Below are 21,534 nucleotides of genomic sequence, written 5' to 3' on the forward strand. Positions count from 1 at the left end.
AATGAGCAGTGACCTTTAGCTTTATTGTCGGCCAGACTGGATTTAAATAACAGAAATCACACCATGCTTCGGCAAAATCAAGGAGAGTCTGGGCTTCAGTTTTTCACTTAGCTTTCCCTCTTCTTCACAGTTCTTTCTCGCCTCCTTTCCCCTCTCCCTCCCCCCCAAAAAATCAGGATTTGGCATAAGACATATGTACAAAGACACATTCTTTTTTTTTTTTCTAGTAAAAATGCTGAAATCTAATTTGCTTTGGTGTTTTCGTTTTATATCTATATATCTATATATCTATATATATACAACTTGGGTTTTCTTGAATATAAACTCCTTATATGGCAAAAACAAAACCATAAACAAATTGTCTCCGTTAATATAAATTGATTTACAATATTTTGCTCTGCTCGCTGCTTTTTCCCCCCCCCCCCCCCACTTTAAGATGTTGTAATGGTTTTTGACCGACTTCTAGGGCTTCTCTTGTGCAATCTGCGTCTGTAAGTAGAGGCTGCGTAAGAACATAAAGAAAAGACAATTATAAAGATCATTTCTTGGCAAGAACCTTGAACGAGACACTACGTAAGCTATGGAAAATCGTGACGTAAAATGCAACGCCGTGTAACTCATAGTCAACAATCACAGGAGAAAATTCCTTCTCACGGCGGAGAAATGAAAAATAGCGGCAAGGGCGACCTCTGTGTTCTGCAAGTTTATTTACGCAAAGACGCGGCCGGTGCGTGTTTCGGCCTGCCCGGCCTGCATCAGGAGTCTTAACAGAAGACTGCCGGACAGGCCGAAACACGTACCTTCCGCGTCTTTAAGTAAATAAAATTGCAGAACACAGAGGTCGCCTTCGCTGTTATATCTTCAAGTGACACTAATGCAAATTAATAATGGCAAGAAACCTCAATTGTTATAAACACAGAATCAAACAGGTTTCATACATACAACGAATGTGGAATTAAGAGGAAAAGGACCTCATTTGCCTGCGCAATTCAGAAATAGATATTCCTACTAGAGAATGACACGGTGACAAAATTCATCACCGTTCCCGTCCCCGCGGATAACCGCGGGAAACCATCTTCATGTCATTCTTTAAGGAGAGAGGGAAGAATCAGAGTATGAATGGCCACAACCACTGACCCACAAGCTTTGCTTTGAAGAATGCTGAGATTGAGCAGCAACATTCCAGAGCAGATATTGTGATGTCATAATGCCTCATTCCACCAGTGCCTAAGAGCCAATCACATCAGTGATGTCACAATGGCTTCATTATCCTTGGCTCACATAAGAATCAGAGTATGAATGGCCACAACCACTGACCCAAAAGCTTTGCTTTGAAGGATGCTGGTGTAGAAGGACTGAGGTTGAAATAGACACTACAGAATGACAGTCTCTGGTATCCAGAGCAGATATTGTGATGTCATAATGCCTCATTCCACCAGTGCCTAAGAGCCAATCACATCAGTGATGTCACAATGGCTTCATTATCCTTGGCTCCCATAAGAATCAGAGTATGAATGGCCACAACCACTGACCCACAAGCTTTGCTTTGAAGGATGCTGGTGTAGAAGGACTGAGGTTGAAATAGACACTAGAAAATGACATGGGATTATTTCCCGCGGTTATCCGCGGGGACGGGAACGGTGATGAATTTTGTCACCGTGTCATTCGCTAATTCCTACACACTTCTCCCTCCGTATTCGCTGTGATAGGGGATTAACAGAACCACAAGTACTGAAAAACCGCGAATAACTTTTTTATATGTTATTTGCTATTTTCTATTAAAAACCATCGTGAATATGGTGAAACCGCGAGTAACACGGTGGGAGACCTGGCCTATTCCTGAAGGAGAGGCAAAACACGGTGAACCAAGTGCTGGGAATCGGCGATTTTCTCTATGCAAGCTGATGTAATTTGGGGGAGGAGCCAGCAAGCTAAAAACCGTGAATAATCGAAACCATGAATGCTGAAACCGCGAATATGGAGGGAGAAGTGTATAGCAATTGCAAGAACAGATTCTCTTTCATCAGTCCCAAAACCTCTTATTGGCTGATCACAAAAACTTATATATTTATTTATACTTGTATTTTTGTTTTGTTTTTTAATGGGCCATTTAAGATCCTGATTTGCACAAGAGATAAGTGCCCAAAACAAGACCTTTTAGGTAAAGGAGGGGCTAGTCCTTCACCTAAAAGCAGGATTCTCTAACCAGCGTCTGTCATAAGCAACGCCGGCTACAGAATCCTGGAACTGTCATGTCACCTCCCCCCCACGATCGCGGCAGGAGAGATGCCCAATCTTTCCTGCCGACACAAACCCCGAACCCCTTTGATTACCAGCAGGAGGGTGCTCAAGCCCTCCTGCCAGACAAACTCCCCCAACCCCCTTCCCCTGACCGAGCCCCCTCTGACCCCCCCCTCCACAGTCCTCCGGACCCCTCTCCCCACTAACCTTAATCGATGGCCGGCCGGGATCTCCCTCTGGCCAGCAGGCCCCTTCCCAGTGCATTGTGAGATGCACCGGGGAGGGGCCTAGGGCTTGATTGGTCCAGGCACCTAAGGCCCCCACCCTTAGGAGGGGCCTCAGGCACCTGGGCCAACTGGAATTGGGCCAGTTGCCTAATACCCCTCCTATGGGCGGGGCCTTAGACACATGGACCAACCTAATCTTAGTACATAGACTTACAAAATTTCATAGGTATTAAGTGCTTTGAAAATGGGTCTCTAAATCAGTTAAGTGCCGCTAACTATCAGGGGATAGGCCCCCTCAACTGATTTAACTGGCCAGCAGTGACATAGTAAGAGAGGGGCAGGGGAGAAGACCACACCAGATGCTGTCTTGTTGGGGACGCAGGCATCTCTCCAGGCCCCCATGCCATGCTTGTGCCCTTCCCTCCTTCTTTAAATCTTCACCAGTGTGAGCAAATTTTCTGGCCTGCTGCTTGTGCTGGCCTGGCTCCCCTATGAAATCACTTCCTGGTTGCAAGGCCAGGAAGTGACATCAGAGGGAAAGTCAATGCCAGTATGAGCAGCAGGCTGGAGAAGCTGCTCGCACTGGTTAAGATTTAAAGAGGTATGTGTGGAAGGAAGGGCACGAGTGTGGCTTGGGTGGCGGGGATGGAGTTGGGGGTGGGGAAGGAGGGGGGAGTGGAGAGAAGGGCATGGAGGCGCCACTGCCCTGGTCGCTTCCTACCTTCGCTACACCATTGCTGGCCAGGAGCCATTTCTGGCTAGTTAAAACACTTTATCGACCCCCCAAATTTCTGGGCTGGTTCTTAGATTCTGAGAAAATTTAACAAAGCCTGCTGTACATAGACAAGTTAATATAAAGATTAAAAATTGATTGAGCCATGGACGTTTTAAAGACAGAGCAGGTTTTAAATGAGAAAAGCTGAAAGTAAAGTTTTGGGGAGGAGCAGCTGACCATCACACCTCCACGAACGAGCCTTGCTCACAGTCGCCTCTGAACAGAGAGATCCTGAGCCCGCCGCCTCTTGATTCCTATGCCGTATGTACTAGACGTACACAACCCCTCCAAGTCCTGCACAAGCAAACGAAACCGCAGCCACCTGCAAAGCCTCGGGTGACGTGCAGGGCACGCGAAACGCTCCTTACAAGCTATCGTTTGAGCCTTTCCCTGCCTGCTGGGAAAATTGCTGTCGAAGATGAATGAGCGTCTACGCTGCTTTTATTTTCCGACACCAAGGCACGAAATGCAAAAAGTGAGGTTCTTCTCTAATTTCCTCTCTAGGACACCATTTCTCAGGCACTGTCTTTTGTTTTCCGTGTTGTATTTGCAGTCATCAAATTTATTTGTTAAAATGTTTATTTTATTTTTATTTTTCCTCTAACTCTACTTTTCACTTCTCTATTACCCTCCAGGTACTTTAGTTAGATTGTGAGCCTTCGGGACAGTAAGGGAATTTTTCAAGTACCTTTCTTATTTCTAATCTTAATGTATATTTTCTGTAAACCGCTTAGAACCTAACGGATGGAGCGGTATATAAGAAATAAATTACATTACATTACATTACATGGACCATTTGGCCTTCATCTGCCATCATGTTTCTAGGTTTCTATAACCATAAAGCTCTATGACATCACAATGCAGGCAAAGAGCCTTAGCCAATGGGAAGAAGATATGCAAATGTTAAGAGCCTTAGCCAATAGGGAGAGGAGGAGATAGTGGATGCTGCAGAATTCTACTGTTCAACGGCTCCCCCTTCTGCTTCTATTCCTTTCTCTCCTCTCTTCTACCTTCCAAAGTATTTAGATCAATGCTGTCTTGTTAAAATGTTTATTTTTCCTCTAACTCTACTTTTCACTTCTCTATTACCCTCCAGGTACTTTAGTTAGATTGTGAGCCTTCGGGACAGTAAGGGAATTTTTCAAGTACCTTTCTTATTTCTAATCTTAATGTATATTTTCTGTAAACCGCTTAGAACCTAACGGATGTAGCGGTATATAAGAAATAAATTACATTACATTACATTACATGGACCATTTGGCCTTCATCTGCCATCATGTTTCTAGGTTTCTATAACCATAAAGCTCTATGACATCACAATGCAGGCAAAGAGCCTTAGCCAATGGGAAGAAGATATGCAAATGTTAAGAGCCTTAGCCAATAGGGAGAGGAGGAGATAGTGGATGCTGCAGAATTCTACTGTTCAACGGCTCCCCCTTCTGCTTCTATTCCTTTCTCTCCTCTCTTCTACCTTCCAAAGTATTTAGATCAATGCTGTCTTGTTAAAATGTTTATTTTATTTTTATTTTTCCTCTAACTCTACTTTTCACTTCTCTATTACCCTCCAGGTACTTTAGTTAGATTGTGAGCCTTCGGGACAGTAAGGGAATTTTTCAAGTACCTTTCTTATTTCTAATCTTAATGTATATTTTCTGTAAACCGCTTAGAACCTAACGGATGTAGCGGTATATAAGAAATAAATTACATTACATTACATTATTTCTCCTTTGGATTCAGAAACCGTAAACGATGCATTAGCACAGACGCCAGTACATTTGCCTGTATTTTTCAGAAATTATTTGCAGCTATTGTTATGACTAATTGGCCTTAATTGTCATTTACAATCACTTGCGAAAGGTTTTGTACTAGGAATATTATGTTCTTCTTTTCTATTCATATTCTGTCTTTTTTTTTTTTTTTTTTCTGTGAATGAAACGTGTCCTATAAAATGCTGCCATTCTTCTCTAAAACTGACCCCCTCTTCTACGAAACTGCGCTAGTAGTTTCTAGTGCGGGGAGCCGCGCTGAGTGGCCCACGCTGCTCCCGACGCTCAAAGGAACTCAATGAGCATCGGGAGCGGCGCGGGCCATTCAGCGCGGCTCTCTATGCTCTCTCTGCGCTAAAAAACACTAGCGCGGTTTCGTAGACGAGGGGGGCAAAACATGGTTTTTAACTTATTTTGTACACTGCTGTGACCTGCACAACAGAAATAACGATATATCATGTCGTAAAATAAACGTACATATTTACCAAAATCCGAAAGTTAGACATTGCTAACTTATAATAGCTACAAACTGCATCGGTATGTCAGAGAATATACACTTCCCCCTCTCCATTCTCGGTTTCGGCAATCGCAATTTCACATATTCGCGATTTTGGGGGGAGGGGGAAAAAAGAAAAAAAAACAACCATCATTAAGTCTTTCCCCCGGCATCCCGGCCTTACCTGGTGGTCTAGCGGGCTTTCGGGGCAGGAGCGAACTTCCTACGCTCCTGCCCCGTGCAGATCGCCATTAGGAAATAGCTGTAGGAAGTTCCCATCGTAGTCTTGAGAGACTACGGGAACTCACAGCAGCCATTTCCTAATGGCGATCTGCACGGGGCAGGAGCGTAGGAAGTTCGCTCCTGCCCCGAAAGCCCACTAGACCACCAGGTAAGGCCGGGAAGGCGGGAGGGCGGCGGGGGTGGGTCAGAGCCAGATATGCGTGGTTTTTCGCCATTCATGGTCCGGCTCTGCCCCAATCTCCCGCGAATCCGGAGGGAGAAGTGTACTTTACGTCTCTATATTTTTTAATATAGTATAGGATATGTTTCAGTAAACATTATTTTATTTTAAATTTTAATACGTATCTTCATGTTTCTACTATCACACTCAAGTTAGAGAAGGACAGAACGCCAGGGAGTGTTTTCAGCATGGGAAGTAATCCCTCCCGATGACGCTTTCAACGATACTCAGGTCTGGGTAGAGGGGTTCAAAGCAGGATGTTTATCACATAAGTTACACCGGGTGGTTCACACGAATTTGTCCACCTGCAGAGCCGCTGAAAAATTGCATAAGATCCAAGAAGTTTGGCCGACGGTACTGTAGTGTCTGCAACTGAGCAGATAAGTGCGGTTCATAGACAACCCCGCGAAAGACAAAGGCGCGCGCCGACAACTGAGCGCAAGACGGAGGCGCGCGCCAAAGAAAATTACAGTTTTTAGGGGCTACGACGGGGGGTTTTGTTGGGGAGCCCCCCCAGTTTACTTAATAGAGATCACGCCGGCGTTGTGGAGGGTTTGGGGGGTTGTAAGCCTCCACATTTTACTGTAAACTTAACTTTTTCCCTAAAAACAGGGAAAAAGTGAAGTTTTCAATAAAATGTGGGGGGTTACAACCCCCCACACCCCCACAACACCCCCACAACACGGCACGATCTCTATTAAGTAAAGTGAGGGGATTCCCCCCCACGCCCTCCCCGTCGGAGCCGTAAAAACAGTAATTTTCTGCGGCGCGCACCTTTGTCCTGGCGCGCTTTTGACCTGACACCGATAAGTGCATTGTCCTGGTCGTATGTTATGCTCACTGTTTGTGTGGGGTAAGGGGACTTGGAAGTGCTATGATGGTCCCCAGTAACAACTAGGAGCGGCTTGCATGCAGTTGGGATGGTACTGAACACTTCAAATGTTTAGAAACATGAGGTTGCGTATTGAAATCTAACATAAAATAATGTGTATTGAAGCATGTCCTATACTATATTAAAAATATAGAAGCATGACTTTGAGCGACGGTATAGGAGTCATTAAAATCGGACTGCTATTGTTTGGAATAGAGAATATACTTCACCTGGATACAGTCGTATCTTTCTTTATTTTTGTCAACTTTCATCCGGGGTGGGGGCATTTGTTTATGGGATTAGTATTTTTAACAATGGTGAATTTTTATTATTTGTAAAGAATATCTTCTTGTATAATTTATATGTATTTTTACTGTATTCTTTTAATAAAATGTTTGAACATAAATAAGGGGGGTAGGAAAGAAGGGAGGAGGGGGAAGGGGGGAATGGGGGGAATGTTTCCCTTCCACAAAAGGTATTTCGCATGCAGGTAAACGAGGGTCATCCCTCCCCTTTAGAATCACTGAGCTCTGGAATAACCTTTCCTCACCGCTCCGAACCTCAAGCTCCCTCCAACTCTTCCGCAAACACCTAAAAACCTGGCTATTCTCAAAACTGTAACACTTCCCCTCTCTTTGGCCTCTCCCACCCATCCTCACCCTCTTAACCTAATCCTTAAACCCTCTACTGGAATTCCTTTCTCATCCTAAATCCTGTAAACCGTGCCGAGCTCTGTGTCTACGGAGATGGTGCGGTATATAAACCTAAGGTTTAGTTTAGTTTAGTAACGTATAGAGGTTTGAGGTGGATAATATGGAAATATATTTTGGAGGAATAATAGAAATATGAATGGAAATTGTATTGTGAATTTAATTGTAATGAGAATATTATGTATTATATCATTGTATACTTGTTTGATTCCTTCAATAAAATGTTATAAATTTAAAATAAATGATCTGCCACATTGCAAATGTATGAGTTCACATCTTTATCTGATTATTTAATTTTTAGACCAATTGTCCATTAGATGGATTAACTTGTAGATCAATTGTCTACTTTAGACAAATTGCATCCTTAAATCAACTGTTATTAGACCAATTGTACATTAGACAAACTGGCATTAGACCAGTTGTACCAAACCTGAGAAATTCTGGCGCCCAAGGAAGGTTCAGCATTTCAAGAAGAAACAAATCCATTGAGACAGTCATCAAACCCTGGATTAGGATATGAAAGCTGGGATTTGTCTTGCAAAGAGACTAGTTCAGACATGGGCAACTCCGGTCCTCGAGGGTTTTCAGGAATTCCCCAATGAATATGCATGAGATCTGTTTGCATGCACTGCTTTCAATGTATATTCATTGGGGAAATCCTGAAAACCCGATTGGATTCTGGCCCTCGAAGGACCGGAGTTGCCCATGTCTGGACTAGTTTATACTTATTTAGATTCAGTGGCAAAGCAAAGGTGAGAGGCACCAGGGGTGGTGGCTCCCTTCCCCCGCTCCACGCTCCATTCCCGCCCTTTCCCTACCCCATACCCCTTTTAACTTCCCGGCATGAGCAGCATCGCCAACTCGCTGCTCGCGCTGGTTCCCCCCTCTGACATCACTTCCTAGGTGCGGGACCCGGAAGTGACATCAGAGGGAGAGCCGATGCTGGCATGAGCAACAGGTTGGAGATGCTGCTCGCACCGATGAAGAGATAGAGGTATGGCAAAGAGGAGCAGGGAGCTCAGGGTGGATCTCCTTACTACGCCACTGTTTAGACCAGCCCTGCATAACTTCGGCCCTCGCCAGGCCAGGTTTTCAGGATTTCCCAAATGAATATGCATGAGATCAATATGCATACAATGGAAGCAGTGCAGGCAAATAGGTCTCATGCAAATTCACTGGGGAAATCCCGAAAACCCGACTGGATTCGGCCCTCAAGGACTGGAGTTGTGCAGGCCTGGTTTAGACTTATGGCTTTGTATACCAGTGGTTCCCAACCCTGTCCTGGAGGACCGCCAGGCCAATCGGGTTTTCAGGCTAGCCCTAATGAATATGCATGAAAGAGATTTGCATATAATGGAAGTGACAGGCATGCCAATCTGCTCCATGCATATTTATTAGGGCTAGCCTGAAAACCCGATTGGCCTGGCGGTCCTCCAGGACAGGATTGGAAACCACTGTTGTATACTACTGGATAACACATTCATAACAGTTCACACCAGTGATATTCTATTTGATTTTTAAAAATGAATAAAGGCATACATACAGTCTATGCAGACTATCTGTGGCTTCTCCCAGTGCCCGTTTGGTTGGCACCGGATTATGGGCACATGACGCTGTAAATAGCCTTCGTTACACTGGTATCGTACCAACGAGTTGATTTCATACCGGTCCTTCGTCTTTCCAAAAGCCTTGGCATTGTCCACAACTGGAGGCTGGCCACAGGCAACTGGTGAAGAGAAAGCAGGAGAAAAGGAGAAAGTTCTATTTGATAAGTCTTGAGTTTAGGCTGTGCCAGATCTGGATATTTTCACATCTTCCTAGCGTACCGTGTGGACAGTCCAAATGAGCATGGGGGTGGGGTGGCTTAAGGGCTGATAATGTAAAGAATTGGGCTAGTAAGGAATATGATTTTGAAAAGTCTTCTGTATATTTCGGAGGGGTATCCTTATTTGTGGTGCATGAGGTCCTCTAATTCTATTGAGTGACTTTTAAGGGGCAATAGTATAAGGGCATATTTTGATAATGTGCCTTTCAAGGTGCCTATGTGGTATTTATTTTACAGCATAAAGAGAATGGGGGCTGGATTCAGTAGATGACACTTAAAATGTGGCAGCCCAAAAATCAATGCTGAAAGGTATTCTATATCGAGTATTCTAGGATGGGCACCCTTTATCAGTGGTGTAGTTAGGGGGGGGGGGCGGAGGCAGCCTACCCCCAGGTGCTGTCTTTGTGGGGGCACCGGCATCCATCCTCTTTTCTGCCCCTTCCCCCCACCCCCGCTCCTTCCCATAACAGCAGTATACTTTACTGACCCAAGGAAGGGGGTTTTGGCCCCTAAAACTAATTGAAAAATGTATTAGTCCAATGAAATGGTACAGTAGACCAATAGAAATTGACAGATGCTAGATAAAGGTAGTTTCTGGTTGCTTGAGAATTGCTAGATAAAAATAGGCCTATAAACTTATAGGTCCAGCATCCATCCATCTCCCCTCCCCTGCCCTTCGCCTTGCAGGTCCAGCATCCCTTCCTCCTCCTATCTCTGTAGGCTGTGGTGAAACCTGAGCTTTAAGCGCCCCCTAAGGAGAGGGAGGGGGATTGGGCTATACAATGGAAGGCCACGGGCAAGCGTCACCTGGTTGGCTAGGTTGAGATGCGTGAAAAGGGGTGCAGGAGAGCATTGGCCTGTGCTGTTGCCCCCTATAAGGAAGATGGTGAAGGGGCTGTCTCCACCCCCTTCGGTGCATGGAGCCCTAGATAGCATCGCCATGAGGAGGGGATAGTTGTGGGCCAGGCCAATGGAGGACAGGCTGCTGGTAAGGTGAAAAGGGGTTGAATCAGAGAGCCGAGACTCTTTTTCTGATCCTGTGAGCTGCCCACCTGCCTCTAGGTAGATTATTAAGATCAGAGCATGCTATGCTGTTATTTCAGGAGAAAATGATGAAAACACATTATGCAAGTACACTGGCATCTACAATCGCTGTGGCTGGAGTGCAGTTATGGAAACATTTACCTGGTATAGAACGACAACGCAATGCCAGAGGGAAGATTAAGAGAATGTTGAAAACTCAGCTCTTTGCAAGGGCATTTGTTTTGCCTGCTTGGATATTATAAGATCTGGCCCTTACAACATTGTGCATGCTTGCACGTGGCGCGCGCGTTGTCGGGGCGGCAGCCGGCTTGGCTCGGGAGCTGAGAGGTCGTGCGCATGCTTGTACAGGATGGCGGCCGGCTTGACTCGGGAGCCGGGAGGTGCTGGCCGACGGCAGAGGCGTCGGCCGAAGCTGGAGGGCAGCCGCACGGGGACCCTGAGGGAAGGAAGCCACCCCGCTAAAGGGGCTGCGGCACCCACCCCTGGGCCACCATAGCAAACCTTGGCTGTGGAACGAATCGTCTGAGATTGCATGATGGCCTTGCGAGCCTGCTTCTGGAACGAATTATGCTCGTAAACCAAGGTGCCACCGTATATGCATCCTGTCTATCACTTTCCTATCTCTGATGGAGGTCCTTTCATAAATTATTTGTATTGTATTGTAAACTGCTTAGGTCCGTAATATGCGAAAGCAGTATAAGAAATACTAATAAAACATAAACATATTTAGGCGGTGTATAAATTATTATTATTATTTTTTTTAATTCTTTATTCATTTTCAAATTTACAATAAGTGTAACAATATATCCAAACAAATTAACAATAAATATAACACTTCATAATCATCAATGGTACAAATAATATGCTCTTATCTCTATTGTCCATTTATTATGAATTTTTGGAAATCAATTTGGGACCAAATTAATTGTTTATTAGATAACCCAGTGGCATTATCATACGATACTGTGCTGTTTGATATGGCAATGAGAGCAAAAAGTCAGATTTCTACAAATAATAACAAATTATTACTCATAATGACTGGGGTTGCCATTCAACAAATTACGTATAATTGGAAAAATTGGAGTAGATTAAATTATAATTTCTGGTGGAATTCCTTAGGTCATGTTTATAAAATGGAAAGATTTATTGCAATACAGCGCGGTTTTTTCAGGAAATTTCAGGATATGTGGGAGCCATTTACAAAGTATTGTACCGAATAGATGACATTTTATTTTTTCCCCTTAAATTTACAAGTTTGATCACCAGGAAATTCTGACACCAGGAAATTCTTTTTCACAGAAAGGGTGGTTGATCGCTGGAATAGTCTTCCACTACATGTGATCGAGGCCAGCAGCGTGCCTGATTTTAAGGCCAGATGGGATCGTCACGTGGGATCTATTCACAGGGCAAAGGAATGAGGAGGGATCTATTCACAGGGCAATGGTAGGGGAGGGACATTAGGGTGGGCAGACTGGATGGGCCTTGGCCCTTATCTGCCGTCTATTTCTATGTTTCTATGATCGTGAGGGGGGGAGGGGAGGGTAAATTTATTGTTACATATTGAATAAGGTATTGATTATATGGTGTATAAATTTTTTTAAATAAAAGCTCCTTTGAATCTCTGACTCTAGGAATAACTCCTCAAACAGTGAGTAAATTCTATATGTTCAGGCTGTAGGTTTAAGTACAGCCATATGCTGAGCAAACAATTTGGTAACACATCTTTTCTTAGGGTTACCCAGACGTCCGGATTTCCCCAGCTGTCTTGTCCATGGATCCGGATTTCTTTTCATAACCCAGCACTTTGTCCGGGTTTCGAAAAGCTTCTGGCAACGAGCGACATCGGGACGGCATTCGCGCATGCACGGACGCCGCGCAGTGACATCAGGCGCATTCACGTGATGACATCACGTCACGCCAGCGCATGTGCGAATGCCATCTGACGTTGCTCGTGCGGGTCAAAGGGGGGCGGGCCTGGGGGGCTGAACGGGGCATGGCTGGCTGGGGGCAGGGCCATGGGTGCGGATTTTCCATCTGGAAAATCTGGCAACCCTATTTTTAGGGTGCCGTCTGGGTGCCCGGACAGATTTTTTAAAAAGCAGCGGTTCGTTTGGGTTTTCAAGTTCGGGGGGGGGGGAGAGAGCGCGCGTGGAGGGCCTCCGAGCATGCGCAGGTGTGTCGCAATGTCACGTGCAAGCGCGTAGGCGTGTGATGTCACTGCATCACATCTGCGCACGTTCGAAAGAGAGTGAAGAGGTTGGGGGGCGGGGCTCGGGCGGAATAGGGCGGGGCCACGAGTCCAAGTTTTAGCTTAACAAAATCTGGCAACCCTACTGTTTCTGTGTGCAAAGCACTGCTCTACCTGCAGAAAGGGAAGGGGTAAAACGCGGACCTGACGGATCTAAACCCGCACGTCCTTAAAAATCTGAGGTCCTTACTACTTGTAGTTAGTTTCTGGCTCTGACAGACCTCGGTGACAATTTAGCGCTGACGGATCCGGGAGGGAAAAGTATTAGGATCCGTCAGCGCTACAATGTCATCGAGGTCTGTCAGAGCCGATTTACTGGGGCTGCAGGAAACCAGTTTAAAGGATTCATTTTAGAGCCGCTCCAGCACTAGTCTCTGGCTCCGACAGATCTCGGGGACATTTTAGCGCTGACGGATCCTAATACTTTCCCCTCCCTATGCTGAGACGGATCCGTCAGTGCTAAATTGTCACCGAGGTCTGTCAGAGCCAGAAACTAACTACAAGCGGCACGGACCTCAGATTTTTAAGGACGTGCGGGTTTAGATCCGCGAAGTCCGTCAGGTCCGCGTTTTACCCCTTCCCCTGCAGAAATGCTAAGTCCCTTCCCATTGCTTCTCCTTGTCGTCCCAATCGACCAGACCGGGGAAGAAGAATGGCAAAGGATCCACCACTCTTGTTAAGAAAGCAGTGCCACGTGCATAAATTCACGGCAGACTACTTTTATAAAGTTTTCAATCCCACTCGCATTCTGCGCGGTTCCAGTCTGCCGTGAAACGTAGTGCTTGTGATATTTAAGTTCCGTGGCACACTCAAGCTCCAACGGAGAAACTTAGCAACAATATTTTAAAAGGATGTTTAAAAGAAGAAAGACAAAAAAAAAAAAAAAAAAAAAAGAAGCCATTCTTTTGGAAAGCCGTAATAGGGCCCGTTTTGACAAAAGAGACAAAGAGCTGCTTTTGTTGTTGTTGATTCCTGGTGGAGCTGATGAACCAGTAGGGGAGGCGGAGGTCCGGTCGAAGAGAAGTCCCATTAGAGCAGGGGTGTCCAATGTCGGTCCTCGAGGGCCGCAATCCAGTCGGGTTTTCAGGATTTCCCCAATGAATATGCATGAGATCTATTAGCATACAATGAAAGCAGTGCATGCATATTCATAGATCTCATGCATATTCATTGGGGAAATCCTGAAAACCCGACTGGATTGCGGCTCTCGAGGACCGACATTGGACACCCCTGCATTAGAGGGTTCCTCTGTGCCATGGCACAGGCTTCACAAACCAGCTTATAATAAGGCATGCAGATTTACAAAGGGATAAAAGCAACGCAGAAGATGGCTCTCAGCAGCTCTTCTGGCGCAAGAGGGTGTCAAAGAAGCAGAAAATAACAGTAACCCAGGAGACTCGGTGATATTCCCAGGGTTCCTGTCCTTCCGGCTTATATAAGACCGTCAAATTTTCACGCTGAAGAGGGATATATTTTACATTGAGCTCTTGATCCACACAACCTTTCCCCCCCCCCTCTTCTTTTTTTTTGGGGGGGGGTTTCTATTCCTTTAGAAATGCAGCGCTCGTTTAAAAATAAGTAAAGGCGACTCGTGATTGCTAAATTCTCACATAAAGGGGCTCCTTTTACTAAGGTGCGCGAGCTTTTTTAGCACGCAGGCAAGATTAGCACGCGCTATATAGAAACATAGAAAGATGACGGCAGAAAAGGGCTATAGCCCATCAAGTCTGCCCACTCTACTGACCCACCCCGATAAGTCTAGATGCTAGCGACTCGTCCTACGTAGGGATCCCACGTACATGTCCCATTTACTTTTAAAGTCGAGCACGCCGGTGGCCTCGACCACCTGCACCGGAAGCTTATTCCAGTGATCTACCACCCTTTCCGTGAAAAAATACTTCCTGGTGTCACTACTAAATTTCCCTCCTCTGAGTTTAAGCGGATGCCCTCTTGTGGTCGAGGGTCCTTTGGGGAAGAGGATGACATCTTCCACCTCGACACGTCCTGCGATGTATTTAAATGTCTCAATCATGTCCCCTCTCTCCCTGCGTTCCTCTAGAGTGTAGAGCCGCAGTCTGCTCAGTCTCTCTTCGTATGAGAGACCCTTGAACCCCAAGATCATCCTAGTGGCCATCCGCTGAACCGACTCGATTCTAATCACGTCTTTACGGTAATGTGGCCTCCAGAACTGCACACAGTACTCCAGATGAGGTCTCACCATGGTTTTGTAGAGCGGCATTATGACTTCTGGTTTCCGACTGACGAAACTTCTATTGATACATCCCATCATTTGCCTTGCCTTGGATGTGGCCTTCTCTACCTGCTTGGCAGCCTTCATGTCTGCACTGATGATTACTCCCAAATCTCGTTCTACTGAGGTCGTGGCTAATGTTTCTCCATTTAGGGTGTAAGTTCTGCACGGATTTCTGCTACCGAGGTGCATGACCTTACATTTCGTAGCATTGAAGCCTAGCTGCCATGTCGAGGACCAGTTTTCCAACGTACGAAGGTCCTGTGTCATACTATCCTGTAAAAAGCTTTCACTTACTATGTAGCACAGTTTTGCATCGTCGGCGAATAACGTTACTTTACCCTGTATCCCTCGTGTCAAGTCCCTTATGAATATGTTAAAAAGGAGAGGACCCTGGACCGTGCCCTGCGGCACTCCGCTGGTCACCTCTGATGTTTCAGAGAGGGTACTGAAAAATTACCGCCTACTTAGAAGGAGGCGGTAGCGGCTAGCGCGCGGGGCATTTTAGCGCACGCTATTCTGCGCGTTAAGGCCCTAACGCGGCTTTGTAAAAGGAGCCCAAAGTCTCTAATTTAGGTCGGTCATGTGAGAAATCCGTGGGCACATTGCCTCGCATGATATTTCAATGTTCTCAGCTCAAGATTTTTGGGGGAAAGAGTTTGGAATTGGAGAATGACCCGGGGAAAACAATTTATCACCGTTCCCGCCCAGTCCCCGCGAGCTCAGTCCCCATCCCTGCGAGCCCAGTCCCCGTCCCGTAAGCTTGATAACCCGTCACAGCCCTGCAAACTGTCAGATCCCACCCTCACAAGCCTTGAATAGTTATGATTTTATACTGAACTTATTTTATTAAAGTATAAAAAGAGACTATTCTGTACAATTGTCATTTTATAAACACAAATACAGAGCAAGGATCAACAAAACCCCTGTCTCCCCTCCCTTTCACAAATATCCCCGCCACTATTGTGAAAACTGAACAAACCAAATTACTACAGAATGCTACATAGAAAAATCAAGCCAACGAAATACTTCAATCCCACATGGCAGGAATAGTGTTAGGGGAGGGCAACTGCCCCTGGTCAGAGAGAGAGAAACCTAAGCCAGCTGGAAGCTAAAGAAGCACAGCCTGGGCTTTGCAGTCCCCAGTTATGTCTAATTCCAGCTCTAGCAGGATACATATTTCAAATCTGAAATATTCTGGTAATTTTATTCTTCAAATCACATTGGTCTCAGGCTTTAGTTTTGGGTTCCTTCTGTCTTCATCGTGGCATGGCTGGCTCCTGAAGGTAAAATAGGCCCAAGAGGAGCTGGGGAGGAGATGCCGAGTCTGACACGGGCGCAATTTTTTTAACCACAGGGGCAAGACTTTTCACCGCTTCCACGGGGTGGTAAAAGGTCTTGTCCCCTTTCCTGCGGTAAACCAGTTGCAAATGGCCCCATTACTGCGGATTTACTGCGGTGACCACGGTTTACCGTGGTAAACGGTCCCCGTGTCATTCTCTATTTGGAATGTCATTTCCTCTATGGTAACGATCCAAGAGCCGCTAAATCTCAAAATGATTGTTTTAGGACGACCCCTTTCGGAGCCCATCAAAAATATTTCACACTGTTGGAAGAATCTATCCAGGTAAACAACAAAAATTTTCCATGATTTACTCATGAAACAAAAGATGATAACATGATAACAAAAAAAGAATTGTTTACCTGCAATTACATCACTTTTTTTTTCTAGATATAAATTGAAAAAAGATTTGACATCGATGTGTGAATATTTCTTAAGAACATTTCTTACACATAATTGGAAGGGCTATGACAGACCGAATTACACGTTTTGGTGGACAAATGTATGTACCACGTATACATATGAGAGAATGAATGCGGAGTGTTTGGGGTTTAATAGAGTGTGTGGCCCATTGACTGTTATTTGTTACCTCGTAATAATTATAATGTATTTACTTATTTATTTTTTTGTGGTTGGTGGATTTCCTTACACATCCAGGGGAGGGTGTGGGGAGGGAAAGGTATTTTGATTATTAAAATTACTTAATTATAATATTATAATTGCATAATTTGTCTTCTGGTATTAAAATTTGGGAGGGGGGAGAAAATGATTGTTTTATGTATAAATTGTGTGTTTAATAATGCGTTTTGTGAAATATTTACGTTCAGGTAATTGTATTGCATTGTCAAAGTTTAAAAATCAATAAAAATTTATTAAAAAAAACAACCCTGAATATTTCATGGGATATCCTCATTTTTTTCACATGACTGTATTTCCCTTATCAGTATAGCTGACAGCTGTTGTGTTCCATGCTCTCATTTACTGTATTTTTGGGTAACCAATCTTGTCTTTTCATAAGTGTCATCAAACAAAGATAGTGATTGTCTCAATTGTTTAACATCCAGGCTCAGAAAGTACTTGTATATAGGTATATAGGTATATGTCATATAAATATACCATTGTATGGACTATATACTATTGTATGGACCTTCAGACCACCAACAGGGTACATACCCCAGACTGTTATATTCTTCGTCAGTCCAACTTTATTTATTTTATTTTTATATTTAAGGTCATTTTAAAACCAACAAAACATCACTTAGCTCTAGCTTATAATGATGCTCTTCCATCTACACTATTGAAGAGCATCATTATAAGCTAGAGCTAAGTGATGTTTTGTTGGTTTTAAAATGACCTTAAATATAAAAATAAAATAAATAAAGTTGGACTGACGAAGAATATAACAGTCTGGGGTATGTACCCTGTTGGTGGTCTGAAGGTCCATACAATAGTATATAGTCCATACAATAGTATATTTATGTGACATATACCTATATACAAGTACTTTCTGAGCCTGGATGTTAAATAGTTGAGACAATCGCTATCTTTATTTGATGATATTGAAGGCACAACTGAGGCACTATTCTTTGGACGTTTTCATACGTGTAACATATAGAAGCGGGCACGGCAGAACAGCCGGGCCTGCTTGCCTCACCTGTTCCTTTTTTGCAGGTAAAAGGGAGATGATAGTTGCAGGGGACATCGTTCCACTCCCCGCGTTCATGCCAGATCATCACAACACAATCTTCTCCTGTCGCAAAGAAATTATCTGGCTGGTTCGGTCTCCAGTTTTCATATTGCTGAGAAAAAGAAAGGCAACGATTTTAGCTCACAGCTCAGAACTGATTCCCATTTTCTACCTTCTCTTTCTGAAAGACTTATGAGATCATCGTATCTGTGGATCGGGGTCTATGGCCCTCTTATACGACGGTGCGCTAACCGATTACCGCATGCTACATGCTAATGCGTGCATGTTAGTCTATGGACGTGTTAGCGTTTGGCATGCGCTAATCGGTTAGCCCACCTTAGTAAAAGAGGTGGTATGTGTTATCTTCAATCTTATCCACATCATGTTTCATCATACTTCAGAGAATCCACGGGGGTAGGGTTACCAGATGTTCGGATTTTTCCCTGGAAATGTATTCCTTTTCGAGGACATGTCCGAGGGTCTGGCCTGTGTGGACGCAACGCGGTGACATCACGTGCGTGCATCATGCACAGATGCCACCTGGGGCGTGGCCGGGGGACGGAACCGGGGCGTGATGCAGTCAGAACTGGGCGGGCCTGTGGGCGTGGCCACGGGTCCGGATTTTCCTTCGGGAAAATCTGGTAACCCTACACAGGGGTCTTTACAGAGGTGTTATGTTTGTTCCATGTAAATGTGTGGATGATTTTGAATATGCAACTTTGTTGGGTGGATTTTATGTACTTTACTTAAAAAATTTACATTTCACATGATTTGCAAATAAAAAAAAAAAACCCATTCATAATCATATGTTATTAAAATTACATGACTAAAAACAAGCAAAACCTAACTATTACAACTCAAAGGGCCTAGTTATGACTTACCAATACCACCAGATTGGGTTTATGTTTGTGGGGCTCTGTTTTAAATGCTGATTTTTTTTTTTCTTAATCTGTTATATTTTGGTGGTGGGGTGTGAGTTATTTGTAATTATAGATTTTAGGACCCTTTAAGACGTGCTACAAAATGGCCTTAACACGTCCTACCATTGGCTTTTCCTGTGCGCCAAATCCATTGCTGACGCGTTCATTTTTATTGGCAGGTAGTATACCAATGTTGTCAATACCGTGTGCCTGACTCCATCACTCTTCCCCTTCCTGCCTCAGGATCCCGCCAGCCGAACCACCCCATCTGATCGGTTCAGGTGCCTCCCCTTAGCTGATGGCCGTTCTCTCTCCTTTTTCCCATGCGTGGGTTCTCAAGGGCTCCTTCTCTTGCTTCTAACCAGTCTGGCAAAAAGGAAAGAACTTCTCCTACTGTTTGCGATCTACACAGGCTCACTGGCTTTGCTCCCTCCTTTGAGCCCATAGAAATGGAAGGGGCTGATACACACATATTAAGCACCTGAGGCAAACCTCAATTAACTTTCAGGCCCCTAGCTCCCCCCTCCCTGCTAATTTGATAATTAAAATGATCAATCATGGTCACCCCAATACCAACCCATTCCTATCAACTTTTACATATTAAACTCTGCTGCATATATTCGGGGTATAGATAATGAGGTCAATTTCGGAAACCTATTTATTGAGGTACATAGGCTATTTGAAATTATGCACCATCCCTGCAGGTAAAAGTACTTATTGAATGTTCTTTACATTCTTTAAGGACCTATTATTTTTCCATCCTCTAGAACAGTATATCGCAAACTGAGGAGGAAAGTCGTCCACACTTTGACTGACTGCCTACAGAACGCACCTCTCATGGCGAGGCGCATCCTGTAGAAAGTGAGCCGGTGCAGATGACTCTCCTCCCGGCCGGAGTCTCTCCTCCTCTCCCTGCACCTCCCGGATCCCTTCACTGAAGCAGGCCAGGTGGGCCTCCACGCACTTCCGGGTGCCTTCCGGCCAGGGCACTGGATTTAGTGTGCCGCCGGCCGGAAAGTTTGCGAGACAATGCTCTAGAAGCTGCCACTCCAGGCGATTTCATGATTTGCCTAATAGTTAAGCTGGCCTTGCTCGTTTATGGACCTAAAAAGGTGAGGTCACTGCGTCCATGCAAGTGGAAGGAAATATTTCTGTTGCTCCTGGCCAACCTGATGCCAATTCTGCCTCGGGGACCTGAATAGATTGATTTGGTATCAGCAACTATAGATTTCTGGTGTTTGCCTGCGGACCTGGCAATTCCTACAGGATCTCAGTGACACCAAATCCAGAAATTTCCAAGGTATGAATGTTGGGGGTCAATTTTTACAAGGGTGCTGAGGGCCTGAGGGGACACTGCGAGTGGTTCGTGAAGGGCTGACAAGCGTACATGACGTAAAAATGAGGGCTTCAGTAATCTCAGTGGCAGGGGTGCTACTATGAGATAATCCGACAGGGTCACTTAGAATGCTCTCGGACATTCAGAGATTTAAAAAAGGGGTTAAAAATGGCTTTATTTATAGAGGTTGTTACTTGAAACCTACTTACATTAATAATACTTTTGGAGAGTTTTAAAAAATATTTATTGTATTGTTTTTAAAAACTGTGTATAATAATAATAATAACTTTATTTTTGTATACCGCCATACCCAGGGAGTTCTAGGCGGTTCACATCAATTAAACAGAATTTAAAAAGAAGTTACAATTAATCAGATTTACAAGCAACGAAGATGTTGAGGTGAGCATGAAGGGGGGGTTGTACAGGTCATTGGAGTTAGCGGTTTTGGAGAGAACAATAAGAGGGGGGAACGGGAGAGTTTGGGTCATTTGTGGGAGGGGTGATAAGAAGTGGAAGGGGGGGATTAGGGATTTTGACCGTGGAATAAATGTGTATGTATCTTGTGACCTACTTAGGTTTAAGCGGGGTATATGTTCAGGGCAGGATTATCCAATAGGCCAAGTAGGCACGTGCCTAAGGCCTGAAATGGTCAGGGGGGGGCCCGATGAAGGAGAGCATCAACATTGTTTTTTCCAAACGGCGATGGGCCCCTCCAGCATCGATCGGCAATGCGGGCCACACCCCGATCGTCAACGCATCCCCCCCCCCCCATCGATGGAAAGTAAGGCAAGCAAGCAACGCGGGTAAGAAAGGCAACGGGAAGTGTAATTGTGCAAGCGGTGCTGCTTGCCCAAAGCTTCCCGTTTCTGCCCAGGCGCATGGTGGGGTGGAGGCGGGGCAGGGGGCCCAGTGTACTTGGGTGCCTAGGGGCCCTGGATGAATTAATCCTGCCCTGTATATGTTTATAAATAAATAAATATGATCCACAACTTCACTTTTCTTTTATAATCATGTACTCACCAGGGTGTGTCCATCAGACCAACGGAAGTCATGTTCTATTGTCCGGTCATTCAGCCCAACCCATTGATAATCCTGTGCATTGCCTAGAGACAAAAAGAGCAAGATGAAATGCAAAAGAAATGAAATGAATTGACTAAAAAAAAAAAACCCAACAAAAAATTGTCTCATCTCAGTCAAAAATTAAAAAACTTACATTCCCTTCCCCTGTCATACACTCACATAGTACCTCATTAATTAGGAATACTCAAGTACCGTGTGAGCTGGGAGCCATGTGGCTCTGAAAGACCAGGAAGAGGTACCTGAGACATTTGA

The 21,534-nt window shown here is 44.8% G+C and overlaps 1 protein-coding gene across 3 annotated transcripts in view; it reads right to left on the bottom strand.

Annotated features, from left to right (window-relative positions):
* Positions 1–275: 275 nt before the first annotated feature.
* The window catches only part of ACAN (aggrecan), a 92,891-nt gene continuing 71,632 nt past the window's right edge, over positions 276–21,534 (bottom strand). For all 3 annotated transcript variants that reach the window (XM_033921130.1, XM_033921131.1, XM_033921129.1), the window contains 4 exons: positions 21,223–21,305; positions 17,914–18,058; positions 9,093–9,275; positions 276–502 (listed from right to left, as the gene is read on the bottom strand). In XM_033921130.1, coding sequence (XP_033777021.1) covers positions 432–502; positions 9,093–9,275; positions 17,914–18,058; positions 21,223–21,305 — 482 coding nt within the window. In that variant the 3' untranslated portion in view covers positions 276–431. The remainder of the gene's footprint in view (positions 503–9,092; positions 9,276–17,913; positions 18,059–21,222; positions 21,306–21,534) is intronic.

The sequence above is a fragment of the Geotrypetes seraphini genome, chromosome 14, assembly GCF_902459505.1.
Source record: "Geotrypetes seraphini chromosome 14, aGeoSer1.1, whole genome shotgun sequence".
In the NCBI taxonomy this organism is placed as follows: domain Eukaryota; kingdom Metazoa; phylum Chordata; class Amphibia; order Gymnophiona; family Dermophiidae; genus Geotrypetes; species Geotrypetes seraphini.